Raw genomic sequence first — 15,175 nt, 5'->3', positions numbered from 1 at the left:
GACCTTAATTGCCTACCGTCTGTAAGCTGTTAGTGTCTTGACGACCGTTCCATAGGTGCATGTTCATTAATTGTTTATGGTTCATTGAACAAGCATGGGAAACAGTGTTTAAACCCTTTACAATGAAGATCTGTGAAGTTATTTGGATTTTTACGAATTATCTTTGAAAGACAGGGTCCTGAAAAAGGGCAGTTTATTTTTTTGCAGAGTTTCAGTGAGTCTATTTAAATACAAAAATGTGGAACTTGAAATTGAATGGCATGGTCAATACACATGCATTTTCAGAATTCAACACTTTATCATTTAAACTAGAGCGCTGAGTATCAGGCTATTAGCGAATTGATGCTGTTAGCAAGTTTGGCAGGCTTCTAACGCCCATCAGCGCTATTAATTTACAGAGCGCAGTTTTGGAGTAGCCTAGTTACCGTGAGTCACGTGGAATTAAACGGAGGTCATGACTCGTTACTGCTAGTCTGGGGGTAATACTGGGCCCTCTCGCCAGTGTGGACCTTCAGGTGCATCTTCAGTTGGTGCTGGTGGGAGAACCTCTTCTCACACTGGGGGCAGCTGTAGGGTTTCTCCCCTGTGTGGACCCTCTGGTGCCTCTTCAGGTTGCAAGTCTGGGCAAAGCGCATGTGACACTGGCTACAGCTGTAGGGTTTCTCCCCTGTGTGGACCCTCTGGTGGATCTTCAGGTTCCAAGCCTGGGAGAAGCGCATGTGACACTGGGTACAGCTGAAGGGTTTCACCCCTATGTGGACCCTCTGGTGGATCTCCACCTTCTGGGGGCAGTTGAAGCCTTTGTTACAGAACATGCAGAAGAACCGTTTCTCTTTACTACCGCCGGATGTTGCTCCAACTTCCCAAGCCTGGACTCTAGCCTTGTCGTTTGAGTTCAATACCTGATCGAAAAGGATGCGGCCGTGTGAATCGGAAGGTGCCATCGACGTGGACACTGGTTCGCGATCCCTGAGCGCGTGTAAAGGGGAGTGGGTTGCGATATTTGGATTTGGCTCTAAGCTTTCCCTGTAGTCTAAGAAGTCACTAGTGTTGCCCTGCGACTGTCCTCTTAAGTGAGTCTCGTCTTCATTCCATATCAGAGGAGCGTCGCCCTCCTCTTTCACAGTTACCTCATCTACGATCAGACCCTCCCCTTTCTTATCTAGGAACCCTTCAGAGTATACACTACTACTGTACTGGTTCCAGTCCCCTCTTATTGGATTAGTCTGTGTATCTAAGCCCACAGGCACGTCACCAGGTATCATCTCTGTAGCGTATGAACAGGTCGGATCATTGCCAGTCTGTAACGCATCACCTGAGTCCCGATGGGACAGAACTGTCCTCTGGCTAGGGTTACCGTAAAGTAAATACTCTGAGCGGGGAGTAGGAGGACAGCCCAGTCTCCCCAGCCTCGTTAAAGTCTCTGTCTCAGACTTGAGGATGGCGTTCGGCGTTCTACTGATGTCCCTGGGCTGCGCTGGGGTGGTGGTGGGGTCCTTCGTGACTACATGGGGCGCTCCAGTCTGGATGTCGCTGCTGTGTCGTGGATCCTCCTCTCCTTCAGACCTCTCCTGCTTTACCCCAGGACCTGCAGCCTCTGTATCTGCAGACTAACACAAGAGGAAAGAGGTTATTATCGGTACACGAGCTGAATTAGATTAAAATGTCATAGGTAAGTCTCACAAGCTCTCCTATGGGCGGGGCCATGCAGAGACCCCCCAAAATGCCTCAGTAGCGAAAATAAATAACGAGCATAGGCCTATTTATTTCTGCAACAACTCACTCACTCATCATCACAAATTGTAAGCAAGCTAGTTACAGTGACTTCTGAAGACATGATTGGCATTGGGCATTGGGAAAAGAGGTTGGGCTATAGGCTGATCATTGGTGTTGATGATTGATGTAAATCTGCTAGTTAGCTAGCTCGATTTATTTTACTGATTGTGATTTACCTCTGTATTTCTGCCTGTCTCCGCTGCTTGTATCAGCCAACCAGACCAAACATGGACGATGATGTAGGCTAAATCATGTGTTATCAAGTGTTACATTTTTTATTATTCTGCTGTGGCAGCACTGTTGCTATTTAGTAGCAATCTCCGTACAGGGCAGACTGGGAAATAGGCACAACCGGGCGTGCGCAAGCTCCGTACAGGGCAGATCAACAGGAGCAACCAACAGGTGCAACCAACAGGGTGGGGAGTGGCAAGCTTGACAACAACTTGCGATCAGTGCGTACTGAACAACAATGACAAAAAAGTATACAAAAAAAATTATTTGAGGAAATTATACCACCACCCAAAAGGACACTTTGGAGACTGGAAGGGCAAAGGGGCATGTGCTCTGCACAAGTGGAGCCCTATCTGTGCACATGCCTGCTTATGGCAGATATATGAGGATGTACATGTAAGCAAGTGAATAGCTGGGGGTAGCCTTTCTGAAATAAACGGCCACATTTGATTTACACTTTCAATTCAACACTATTACACTAACCTCTATCACAATAACGTGCTGGGTTGAGGTTCCATTCCCCTCATCAACAGTGATTGGTTGGTCATCTCTCCATGTATTGTGTCCCACTGGCTTCACTAAGCTCCTGTGGCCACCAGTGAGATTTCCTTCACCTGAGTGATTGGGGCAAAAGAGGTGGTTCGGTTAGCTACTTTCAATGCTCAACACTACATAGTGGATGTAATCTAACACTTCTCATAAGTTCTTGATATAGGCCTACTATTTATTGATAAATGTATTGTGTTCCATGCATCATATTGTTTTCATTGAGTAAATAATAGGAAAAACAGTCAATCAAGAACCTGGTTAGGTAAGTAATCAGGGGACTGGGGGAATTATTGAATACTTTCCAAAAACCAATTCTGGGTAACACGTCTGAACACATGTGCATAAGGGAACGGGGTGCCCCTCAGCATCGGCCTGTTGCAAAATGTACCTCTTGCCATTCCTCTGTATCGGTTGACAAGCTTGACACTACTGGGACGACTGGCGAGGACGCGCTCCCGTGCTACCTTCAGTTCCTGTAGCTGTAATTTCCTCCGCAATGCCCTGTTTTCTTTCTGGCTTTGAGTTATTTCCAAACGAAACACTGCATAGTCGTCATCGACGAGTTTACAGATCTCTGCCACGGCTGCATTCGCTAGCATCTCCATGATGGAGGCTATTTGAGTGTGGAAAACCATACAGTTAGCCATAGCTAACCTTAGCAGCTAGCTAGCGTCACCTATATACTATCTATCAACCAAGTCCTGTCTCCAACGCAAATTAAAGACTACACGGGGTAAGTATGTGATGCTGAGCAGTTAAATGTATCATATTTTGAATTCCATGGTGTTAATAAACGTCTAAATAACAACAAGAAAAACGCTAACTTGGAAATAGTTATTGGTCATGGTTTACTTCCGTTTACACTGAAGAGAAAGGACGTTATTGGTAGGCGTCATAGCTCAAAGGGTGTGGCTAAATGAAAAGGGAATGCGCGCTGTTCTTTGAATTACGGTACTATTTTTTTACATTACACATCAAATCTCCTATTCATGATCAGTATCTTTCAAACTCAGAACAGACTTGAAAAAAGGGCTAGCTGGAACTCGTCTGAGCGGTCGGTTATGAATGCCCTCACCCGATAGTACTAAAGTTGTATTGATTTAATTTTATGAATGAAGAAATGTAAGAAAGAAATAGAGCCAGGTGCATCACTACTCCCATTGAAGATCTATTACTGTATGTATTGATTTCATTGTATAAATGAAGAAAGAATAATAACCAGGTGCATCACTATTCTATTACTGTATGTAGGCTATATGTATTTCCCCCTTACCTTGCTCCCCCATCTTTAGCCCACTCAGCAGGTCAATGCTCTCTGGACCGTCTTCTATTGTCTCGTCTTTGACTAGCAGCAGATCAGGCTTCCCATCCTCCATGTCTACTGACTGTAAGAGATACAGAGTGAGAGGATGTTGGATCAAGAAATCTGATATGAGCCCCCTGCTATGGAGCATCTTCTGATTGGGCAATGAGGAATTGCTATGATTACTATGCAAACATGTTAGTTGATTTGATTACTTGACACTCTTTAATGGTTTGATTATTCAAGGGCATGCACAGACTTAAGACACATTTAACCAAGACCTGGGTTTATCCACAAAGAATCTCAGAGTAGAAGTGCTGATCGATGATCAGGTTTCCATCTGTCTGCATAGTCTTATTTATTATTATCTAATAGGCACTCCTGCTCAGAGTTGTTTCTTTAACACCTCTTATTTATGAAGCATGTGACAAATTACATTTTATTTGATTTTGAGTTCACAGTGGGCTCACCTCAGTGAGACTGTGTGTGGTCCTGTGATGCTCAGCTGGTTCCTCTGTGGGTTCAGGAGGAGGTATAGTCTGGTTGTCCTCCATGACCATGGTCCCCTCAGGGTTCCCCAGACCCTCTTCACACCCCTCCTCCTTCTCCTGGAAGAGAGAGGTGATACAGATTACATAGAACAATACTCCCTCAGGTACGTACACACAGATAAACACACTTTCAACATGGAGTGTTTACCCATCCCCACCTACATTTGAGTATTATACTGTTACAGAGTGACTTAATTGTTATTAAATCCATCATGGTGGACATAAATATGATGTTGTGGGTAAATATGAGTCAGCTATGATAAGTCAAAAGTCATCAGACAAACCTGACTATGTGTACAGTAGGTGTTTGTTAATGTATGGATATGTAGGTATATTTAGTAAGTGTATATTGGTTATAAAGAGCTGTTGGGTGTATGCAGAATAGGGTGAGATCAGATGATGTATACTAAAGAGTCTCAATTAAAGTCTTAGAATGAAACGTCCCATTTTGTGTTTTTTGAACATAATCAAGTGTTAAATACACCGTATGAAAACCCCACACGTCTCAACAAAAAATCTGCATCAATTTGTTAAACTACATTAATAGGCATGAAATCGGAAATATATATAGGCATTTGTGAACATCATATAGCCTACACAGTACAAACACAATATTTAACATACTTTTTAGGTTTATATACCATTTCTAAATGCAACATTCTACCCAGGATTATTCAACACTAAAATCTGTTACTCTGTTATTCCAAATGCATCTGGGAATCTGTATAGCCCTCTGTGACATCTGTTGATGTTAAAAGGGCTTTATGAATACATTTGATTGGTTGATTCTCCTGACAACAATGAAAATTCATATTTTTCTTTAAAGGGGAATTGCTAAATGTATGTAGATCAAAACATTTAATATTTTGTGAAATACTTACTTACAGGCCCTTCCCAACATTGCAGAGAGAATAATATATATTTTTTTATATGGAATAAATACACAATAAGATATTCCAAACAAAGTGTTTTGATAACTTTCAAATGTAGTATCAGGTCCATGTAGAATAAACAACCCTTCACATAAATCAAAGGACATTTTATTTGTCACATGGCAAATACAACATGTGTAGACTTTACTGTGAAATGCTTACTTTTGAGCCCTTTCCCAACAATGCAGAATAAAAATATAGAACATTTAGAAAAAAAGGAAATGATAACAAAATAAAACAACAACGAAACTATATACAAGGAGTCCCGGTACTGTCACGACTTCAACCGAGGCAGGCTCTCCTTCCCGTTCGGGTGGCGCTCGGCGGTCGTCGTCACCGGCCTACTAGCTGCCACTGACTCTTTTTCCTCCCCCTCCTTATGTGTTTATTTGTATCACCTGTGTTCAGTTAATTGTTAATTAGTGTGGCTTTATTAGTCAGCCAGCCCGTACGCTTCTTTGTGCGGGATTGTTTCATTGTGGCTTTTGGATTTCGGGAGTGGATGTTATTATTGTGGACTGGGTTTGTTTCTCGTGTCGTTGGACCGTTGTGTGTGACACCCAGTACGTCCGTGTTGGACATTGTGTTTGCAAGTTGAGTATTAAAAGACTCAACATATTGAAGCTCTGCTGTTCCTGCGTCTGACTTCGCACCTCCCGACACTCAGAGCGTTACAGGTACTGAGTCAATGTGCAGGGATATGAGGTAGTTGAGGTAATATGTACATGTAGGTAGGGGTAAAAGTGACTAGGCTAGATAGATAGATAAGGATAGATAATAAACAGAGTAGCAGCAGCATATGTGAAGAGTGTGAAAGTGTGTTGGAGTGTCAGTGTAGTATGTGTCAGAGTCCAGTGAGTGTACATAGAGCTGGTGCAAGAGAGTCAGTGACTCAGTGCAAATAAAAAGGTGTCATTGCAAATAGTCAGGGTATGAAAAGATAAACAAAGTGCTCGATCCTCGTATATAATCCAATGAACAGAAATAGGACAGCACTCCGGTAAATAAACGTAACGCCACGTAGGGGAGGTGATGGGACTAAATTACTTCTCCAAAGAGAGACATATTGGATAGTCCACTTGGGCACTCTTGCCCCAGCAGGCCTTAATGAAGAATGTTATTTTTCGCTGTATGTTTTTTGTTGTATGTTTTTGTAGTAGTTTATAAATAGGCCAAACATTTAGGTAATGACATCATTACTGAAGAAGGGCTCACGCCCGAAATGTTCGTGCGGCAATACAAACTGTCAGTGTAGCCATTTGACTAACTGTTCAGCAGGGCTTTCCTCTGACGTCGCTTGGTATAGAGGTCCTGGATGGCAGGGAGCTCGACCCCAGTGATGTACTATGCAGTATGCACTACCCTCTGTAGAGCCTTTCGGTTGGATGCCAAGCAGTTGCTTGGGCGGTATGTAAATCAGAGTGGCTCCATGGTGTCTGGGATGATGATGTGAGCCATGACCAGCCTTTTAAAGCATTAGGGTGTGATCTTCATGGTTAAAATTAGGAATGGATGTGAATAGCAGTTCAACTGTTGTTGTTTTACAAGGTAAGAATATGTACAACTTGTGAACAGTTAAAGCGTTATAAATATGCAATGTAAACAGGATATATACATGAATGAATAACCATAGCATTACACTATTATAACAACTATACACAGGGCTATAAACATAGCAGTATAACATTCACCTAAATAATACACACTAAAGAGAGAAACCAAAATAAAGATTACTGGCACTCTCAAGCCTGGTGAAGCTGTCATCTGAATCTGTCGGGTTAAAGCTCTGATCTGCCTAGCGCCACAGAGTCGTAAATTACAGTGCACAACAGCAACAGTAAGTGGCTACATTGAGATGCGCCACGTTAGCATGCTTATATGACACTCTATTTTCCAGTACAAGCAATAACAGTACACTTGTGCATAACCCCCTGTGCAACCAATGCAGTAGCAGGCACTTACACTGAACAAAAACATAAAAGCAACATGTAAAGTGTTGGTTCCATGTTTCATGAGCTGAAATAAGATCCCAGAAATCTTCCATATGCACAAAAAGCTAATTTCTCTCAAATTTTGGCATATCAAAAAGCTGATGAAACAGCATGATCATTACAGAGGTGTACCTTGTACTGGAGAAAATAAAAGAACACTCTAAAATCTGCATTTTTTTCACTCAACACAATGCTACAGATGTCTCAAGTTTTGAGGGAGCATGCAATTGGAATGCTGACTGCAGGAATGTCCACCAGAGCTGTTGCCAGAGAATTTAATGTTCATTTCTCTACTATAAGCCGCCTCCAACGTCAATTTAGAGAATTTGGCAGTACGTCCAACCGGCCTCACAACCGCAGACCACGTGTAACCACGCCAGCCCAGGACCTCCACATCCAACTTCTTCACCTGCGGGATTGTCTGGGACTAAAAACACGGACAGCTGATGAAACTGTGGGTTTACACAACCAAATATTATTTTTAGAAACTGTCTTAGGGAAGCTCATCTGTGTGCTCTTCGTCCTCACCAGGGTCTTGACCTGACAGCAGTTCGGCATCATAACAGACTTCAGTGGGCAAATGCTCACCTTCAATGGTCACTGGCACGCTGGAGAAGTGTGCTCTTCATGGATTAACCCTGGTTTCAACTGTACCGGGCAGATGACAGACCACATGTATGGCGTCGTGTGGGCGAGCGGATTGCTGATGTCAACGTTATGAACAGAGTGCCCCGTGTTGGCAGTGGGGTTATGGTATGGGCAGGCATAAACTACGGACAACGAACACAATTGCATTTTATCTATGGCAATTTGAATGCACAGAGATACCGTGATGAGATCCTGAGGCCCATTGTCTTGCCATTCATCCGCAGCCATCACCACAAGGATCTGTACACAATTCCTGGAAGCTGAAAATGTCCCAATTCTTCCATGGCCTGCATACTCACCAGATGTCACCCATTGAGCATGTTTGGGCTGCTGTGGATTGATGTGATCCAGTTCCCGCCAATATCCAGCAACTTCGCACAGCCATTGAAGAGGTGTGGGACAGCATTCTACAGGCCACAAATAACAGCCTAATCAGCTTTATGCGAAGGAGATGTGTCACGCTGCATGAGGCAAATGGTGGTCAAACCGGATACTGACTAATTTCCTGATCCACGCACCTACCTTTTTTGTAAGTTATCTGTCATGTGAAATCCATAGATTAGGGCATAATGAATGTATTTAAATTGACTGATATCCTTATGTGAACTGTAACTCAGTAAAATCTTTGAAATTGTTGCATTTATATTTTTGTTCAGTGTGTCTATAGACAATATGCATAGCAGTATTGGCAACACACCTACATTACAGACTAGTTTGGTAGTATAGTAGAAAATATGTCTGCAAGCTTATCAAAATAACAAAGTAAATAGTGGTAATTACTCATTATTACACAGCATGTCAAACCCCCAAATAAGAACCCATGCAACTTACATTTCGATGCACGCACAACATTCAGGTATTCGTGTTAATGTCCACAATAAAAAGTCCTCCGAAAAACGTGTGTCTTCTCCCTTTGGACAACGATAACACTCTTTTGGATACTGGAACATCTTCAATGTGAAACAGGTCAAGTGCAGGCAATACGAAGGACCATGTAAAAACGGTTAGCTGGAGCTCATCTTAGCGGTCGGCTGTGAATGTCCTCACCCGCTAGTACTTAATACTGATTAAGGTTCTGACTCACTACAGGCTGTCCGGCAAGAACCAGGCAGATGTTTTATTGGCTCTTAGTCACCACCACACAAGCACAGACTAAAAGTGATCGTCATGTTTACAATTAGGAATGGATATTCACAGCTCCATTACTGCAGTAATTAAATAATAAAGTTTGATTGTTTTGAAGAAATCGAAAAGTCTCTCCTTTTGATTACAATTTCACCCCAAGGGGTATGTGGTTAATTACCCTCTTACCCTAAGACACTTCACAACCATAATATGTCAGCTAATGAATGGTTCCCAGATATCCCCTGTGTACATCTCAAGCCACACTGCTACGATTTCTTCCCATTGTGGACACTCCTATGTCTGATAAGGTTAGTCAGGAAGGAGAAGCTTTCGTAACATAGTTTGCACTTGAAGGGCCTCTCCTTGGTGTGAACGGTCTGGTGGCTTTTTACATAGTTCGCCAAAGCGAAGCGTTTCCCACACGTGGGGCAGGCGTACGGCTAATTGCCGTCCGTCCTAATACTCGGCCTCCCATGTTGTAACCCAATGACACCAGAGGTAGAAGCAGGAGCCACCACCCTCAGGTGGTTAGTCTTTGACCTCCCTCCTTGACCTCTAGCCATTGTTTGGGTGTTGTTGGGATTGTGTGCTGTGTTATAAGCTAGGTACCTCTTGTGGTGAACGCCCATCCTGACCCTGTCGGTATTCATGGGTAACCATGAGGTAGCTGAGGAAGGCTAAACCAAGGTCTGGGTCCAGACCTTATATGAAGCCATTCACCAGGCATTAGAAGACAGACTTCCTGATAGTGGGGAGTCTCCCAACACTCTCTGTGAAGGCTGAAGCCCAGGGTGACCTGCTCAGTTCATCATGGATACTGTGGTGTTTGTAAATCATTGGAATATACAGTGCCTTGCAAAAGTAATCATCCCCCTTACCGTTTTTACTTACTTATTTTGTTGCAATTTATTTGGATTTCATGTAATGGACATACACAAAATAGTCCAAATTGGTGAAGTGAAATGGAAAAAATAACTTGTTTCAACAAATTTGAAAAATAAATAAATAAATGGAGAAGTGGTGCGTGCATACAGTGGGGCAAAAAGTATTTAGTCAGCCACCAATTGTGCAAGTTCTCCCACTTAAAAAGATGACAGAGGCCTGTAATTTTCATCATAGGTACACTTCAACTATGACAGACAAAATGAGAAAAAAAAATCCAGAAAATCACATTGTAGGATTTTTAATGAATTTATTTGCAAATTATGGTGGAAAATAAGTATTTGGTCAATAACAAAAGTTTATCTCAATACTTTGTTATATACCCTTTGTTGGCAATGACAGAGGTCAAACGTTTTCTGTAAGTCTTCACAAGGTTTTCACACACTGTTGCTGGTATTTTGGCCCATTCCTCCATGCAGATCTCCTCTAGAGCAGTGATGTTTTGGGGCTGTTGCTGGGCAACACAGACTTTCAACTCCCTCCAAAGATTTTCTATGGGGTTGAGATCTGGAGACTGGCTAGGCCACTCCAGGACCTTGAAATGCTTCTTACGAAGCCACTCCTTCGTTGCCCGGGCGGTGTGTTTGGGATCATTGTCATGCTGAAAGACCCTGAAAGACCCAGCCACAGCGGAGATTGGAGTATCTGTCCATAGGACCACTTTAAGCCATACACTCCACAGAGCTGGGATTTACGGAAGAGTGGCCAGAAAAAAGCCATCGCTTAAAGAAAAAAAAAACGTTTGGTGTTCACCAAAAGGCATGTGGGAGACTCCCCAAACATATGGAAGAAGGTACTCTGGTCAGATGAGACTAAAATTTAGCTTTTTGGCCATCAAGGAAAATGCTATGTCTGACGCAAACCCAACACCTCTCATCACCCCGAGAACACCATCCCCACAGTGAAGCATGGTGGCAGCATCATGCTGTGGGGATGTTTTTCATCGGCAGGGACGGGGAAACTGGTCAGAATTGAAGGAATGATGGATGGCACTAAATACATGGAAATTCTTGAGGGAAACCTGTTTCAGTCTTCCAGAGATTTGAGACTGGGACGGAGGTTCACCTTCCAGCAGGACAATGACCCTAAGCATACTGCTAAAGCAACACTCAAGTGGTTTAAGAGGAAACATTTAAATTTCTTGGAATGGCCTAGTCAAAGCCCAGACCTCAATCCAATTGAGAATCTGTGGTATGACTTAAAGATTGCTGTACACCAGCGGAACCCATCCAACTTGAAGGAGCTGAAGCAGTTTTCCCTTGAAGAATGGACAAAAATCCCAGTGGCTAGATGTGCCAAGCTTATAGAGACATACCCCAAGTGACTTGCAGGATCGAGGGAAATATGAACGGACCAAAGTACAGAGATCCTTGATGAAAACCTGCTCCAGAGCGCTCAGGACCTCAGGCTGGGGCGAAGGTTCACCTTCCAACAGGACAACGACCCTAAGCACACAGCCAAGACAACACAGGAGTGGCTTCGGGACAAGTCTCTGAATGTCCTTGAGTGGCCCAGGCAGAGCCCAGACTTGAATCCGATCGAACATCTCTGGAGAGACCTGAAAATAGCTGTGCAGGAACACTCCCCATCCAACCTGACAGAGCTTGAGGGGTCCCGAGTGTCTCAGCGGTCTAAGGCACTGCATCTCAGTGCAAGAGGCGTCACTACAGTCCTTGGTTCGAATCCAGGCTGTATCACATTTGGCCGTGAGGTGCTGCCAAAGGTGCTTCAACAAAGTACTGAGTAAAGGGTCTGAATACTTATGTAAATCTGTTTTTTTTGTATTTAAAAAAAAAAATACATTTGAAAATAATTAGAAAAAAACTGTCTTTGCTTTGTCATTATGGGGTATTGTGTGTAGATTAATTAGGGAAAAATATCGATTTAATCAATTTTAGAATAAGGCTGTTAACAAAATGTGGAAAAAGTCAAGGGGTCTGAATACTTTCCGAATGCACTGTATTTGACCTATGCATGGTCTATATTATCAGATGTGGCTATAAAATGTACATAGGCCGAAGCATTTTTCAACAAATGCCAAAACTGCTTTGAAAATACATTTGCCAAAACTGCTTTCAAAAGTGTTTTCCCGCGATTGCATTAAGAATTGTTGTGCATTGACTGCTTGTCAGAGTACATATAGCCCTCCTATTGCTCTTTCAACTTGAATGAGCCTCGAGAGGAATATTTATCTCGCATAGAAAGGGAAGGGAAAGGGGGATCTACCTAGTCAGTGGTACAACTGAAAATGTGGCATTTAACCCAACCTCTCAATCAGAACACACAAGGTAAACAGATACAGTAAGGTAAACAGATAGTGCTTAATTTGAGCTGGATCCTGCCGGAAAAGGATCCGGCGCCTCTCCGTTTTGAACTGTTTTGTTCCGGAACCTATTTGGCAGGATCCGGTACCTCTTTTGCCGTGGATTTTTCTCTCTCAGTTGCCATTGTTTATTCTCCTGCCCCCACAAAAAAACATAATGTGAAAAAAGTAGATTTTCAGCACGGGTCTAATATTCTAAGAGTTGATTTGGGTTGTGCCGGCCCAGGTTTAGAGTTTGTGCAACATTGTAACCTATGTTTGAGACCAACCCGAGGCGGTGGCTTTGTGAGAAGCGCGCCTGTATCTCTCACATAACTAGAGTGAGATTCACTTTCTATGACCTCTCGCCCTCTGCTCTGATCGACATGAGCCTGCAACTCATCTCTCCAGTGTTACACTTCATCATTTATTTCCTTATAGAATTATAGCTGCGTGAAGGGTTCTGGAGGAACTGCAACACCCTTGATAAATTGAAATACATTTGCCAAAGTTATAGCACTACTGCTGTCTGTTCAGAAATAAATGAAATCATTCAGAATAGCCTACTACACCATGAGAATGACTATAATTTAGCAACAGAGGATCATTGGCTTCTTTTTTAAATAGCCTAGCTGTGGATTGTAGCTCAATAACAAGGAATAGACTATAGTCGGGAACGCGCAACAAATCTGTCAGTGAAAAATCAGCAGGCAGACAAAACAGGCCTTAAGCAATATTTCAAATACAATCGAGGGAAAACACAGGTTGGAAAGCAATTGCTCCTGCTGAAAAGAGAAGACGAATCTCTCTGCTGTAGACTACCAAAATATTTGATCAACTTCCAAATATTGTTTTACAAAAGAAGCTTTTGGCATGAGCGCATCGACAATCATCAGCCAGTAAGCTGCGCATCATTGGGTGAGTCAGTTAAACTGGAAAGCATTTTTAGGACTATAATTACCTCATATTGTAGCCTACAATATGTCTCCCCACACACCTAGACCTAGGCTATTGATGGATTCAAGACAAGGTTGTTTTTATTGATCTCAGAATCTCGGTTTGTCAGTGACAAAGTAGCCTGTCATTTCGATCATTTGTGCAGTATTAAAAAAGATTCTGCCAAATTCTCCGGTCATATAAATGACGTATAAAATGCGTTTATAAAAGGCCAACATTTTCCCGAACCCTAGGCTACTAAAAATGTTCCCCCATGCGTGAAACATCTGTAGGTGCCTCCACTCTACTGCTCTATGCCACTACTCCAACGCGATGATATGCATGCAACGCTTTATAATAAAGGTGCTTTTTCCCCCCTCATGCGTTCTGGTACCTCAGAACTCCCCAAGTCACCCAACTCTAGGGCTCACTTAGTTCCAGCACCTCCTGATTTACAAAGTAAACACTAAACACTGAATGCTATGTTTAACATTATAAACTGGGTGGTTCGAGTCCTGAATAATGATTGGCTGACAGCCATGGTTTATCAGACCGTATACCACGTGTATGACAAAACATATTTTTACTGCTCTAATTCCATTGGTAAACAGTTTATAATAGCAATAAGGCAACTCGGGGGTTTGTGATATATGGCCAATATACCACGGCTAAGGGCTGTGTCCAGACACTCTGTGTTGTGCATAAGAACAGCCCTTAGCCGTGGTATATTGGCCATATAACGACAACCCCTCGGGCCTTAATGCTTAAATATATGTCCATATTGAAGCCATGCAATTGCTCAGAAAATTGTGGACTGCAAACATGTTAAACATATTTTACAAATATGGGATAGGCCTACATTGAATTATTTTGTTTCTGTAGGCTAATTAACAAACTAGGCTATAACATTACTAACTTTCGAATTGGAGTTGATGAGAATGCAATACATAAAAGACCATAAATACACAACTTGAAGCAACCACATATTTAGCCATGGAGCACGATCTGATTGGCCAGTGAGGGGTCAAGGGTCGTCACTACTTACCACAGACCCAAAGTCATAAACCCTTCCTATTTCTACAATTTGTCTTCTTAAAATCTGATTTTAAACCTAACTCTAACCTTAACCACACTGCTAACCTTTTGCCTAACCTTAAAGCTGCAATATGTAACTTTTTTGTGCTACCTCACCAAATTCACATACAAATGTGAGTTATAGATATGTCATTCACATTGAAAGCAAGTCTAAGAAGCTGTAGATCTGTTCTATGTGCTCTGTTTCTATGCTTCCCATTCTTCAGTTTTGTTTCTGTGTCTTGGTTTTGGTTTCATACACCAGCTCCCAACAGCTGAAAATATATTTCACAGCGGTTTGGATGGTACAATGATTCTCTACACTGCTTGTTTTGGCACATTAACTGAAATTAGGCAAACTATTAGAATTTTTGCCACCAGGAAATGGTGGAGCGATTTCTGCATATTGCACCTTTAAATTAAGACCAAAAAGCGAATTTATGTTTTCATACATTTTTACAATATAACCAATTTTGTTGTGGTTGTGGCTTATGTAACTAGTGACATCTGGGGTCAAGCCTCAACACCTACATCTTGTTCATTCATCAAAACCCAGCACTTTCACGGCAGCTACTGTGCCCATAACTCCAATTGTGAAAATAACAAAAATATTTGACACACTCCTGGACCTACAGCGCTACCACCATGGCCTTGCTAAGATTTACCATTAGGTTTGTTAAAATAGAGCCCTAAATCTCCTATGATCAGTATCTTTCAAGCTGAGAGCATAATTGTTTAGAAAGAACAGTGTGTTAGCAAGAATAGAGTAGAAAATAATAGAATTACTTTATTCCATCTACATCACCTCAGTAAGG

General features: G+C 42.3%; 1 protein-coding gene across 1 annotated transcript; it reads right to left on the bottom strand.

Annotated features, from left to right (window-relative positions):
* Positions 1 to 121: 121 nt before the first annotated feature.
* On the bottom strand, positions 122 to 3,407 carry LOC120052958 (zinc finger protein 583-like). Its single transcript, XM_039000202.1, has 3 exons — positions 2,945 to 3,407; positions 2,491 to 2,621; positions 122 to 1,610 (listed from the first exon to the last, which is right to left on the bottom strand). Exons 1-3 carry the CDS (start codon positions 3,201 to 3,203, stop codon positions 453 to 455), a joined length of 1,548 nt encoding a protein of 515 aa, XP_038856130.1. The 5' UTR covers positions 3,204 to 3,407; the 3' UTR covers positions 122 to 452.
* Positions 3,408 to 15,175: the final 11,768 nt, after the last annotated feature.

Source organism: Salvelinus namaycush, chromosome 8, assembly GCF_016432855.1.
Source record: "Salvelinus namaycush isolate Seneca chromosome 8, SaNama_1.0, whole genome shotgun sequence".
Lineage (NCBI taxonomy): Eukaryota > Metazoa > Chordata > Actinopteri > Salmoniformes > Salmonidae > Salvelinus > Salvelinus namaycush.
The sequence above is the reverse complement of the archived record's forward strand: the minus strand, read 5'-3'. Positions and strand labels throughout refer to the sequence as shown.

Coding starts and splice junctions, on each gene's coding strand:
- LOC120052958 (XM_039000202.1), bottom strand. CDS start 3,203: ATGGCTAACTGTATGGTTTTCCACACTCAAATAGCCTCCATCATGGAG. Junction 2,622..2,944: donor ATACAGAGGAATGGCAAGAG/GTACATTTTGCA, acceptor CCAATCACTCAG/GTGAAGGAAATCTCACTGGT. Junction 1,611..2,490: donor AGCACGTTATTGTGATAGAG/GTTAGTGTAATA, acceptor CTCTTGTGTTAG/TCTGCAGATACAGAGGCTGC.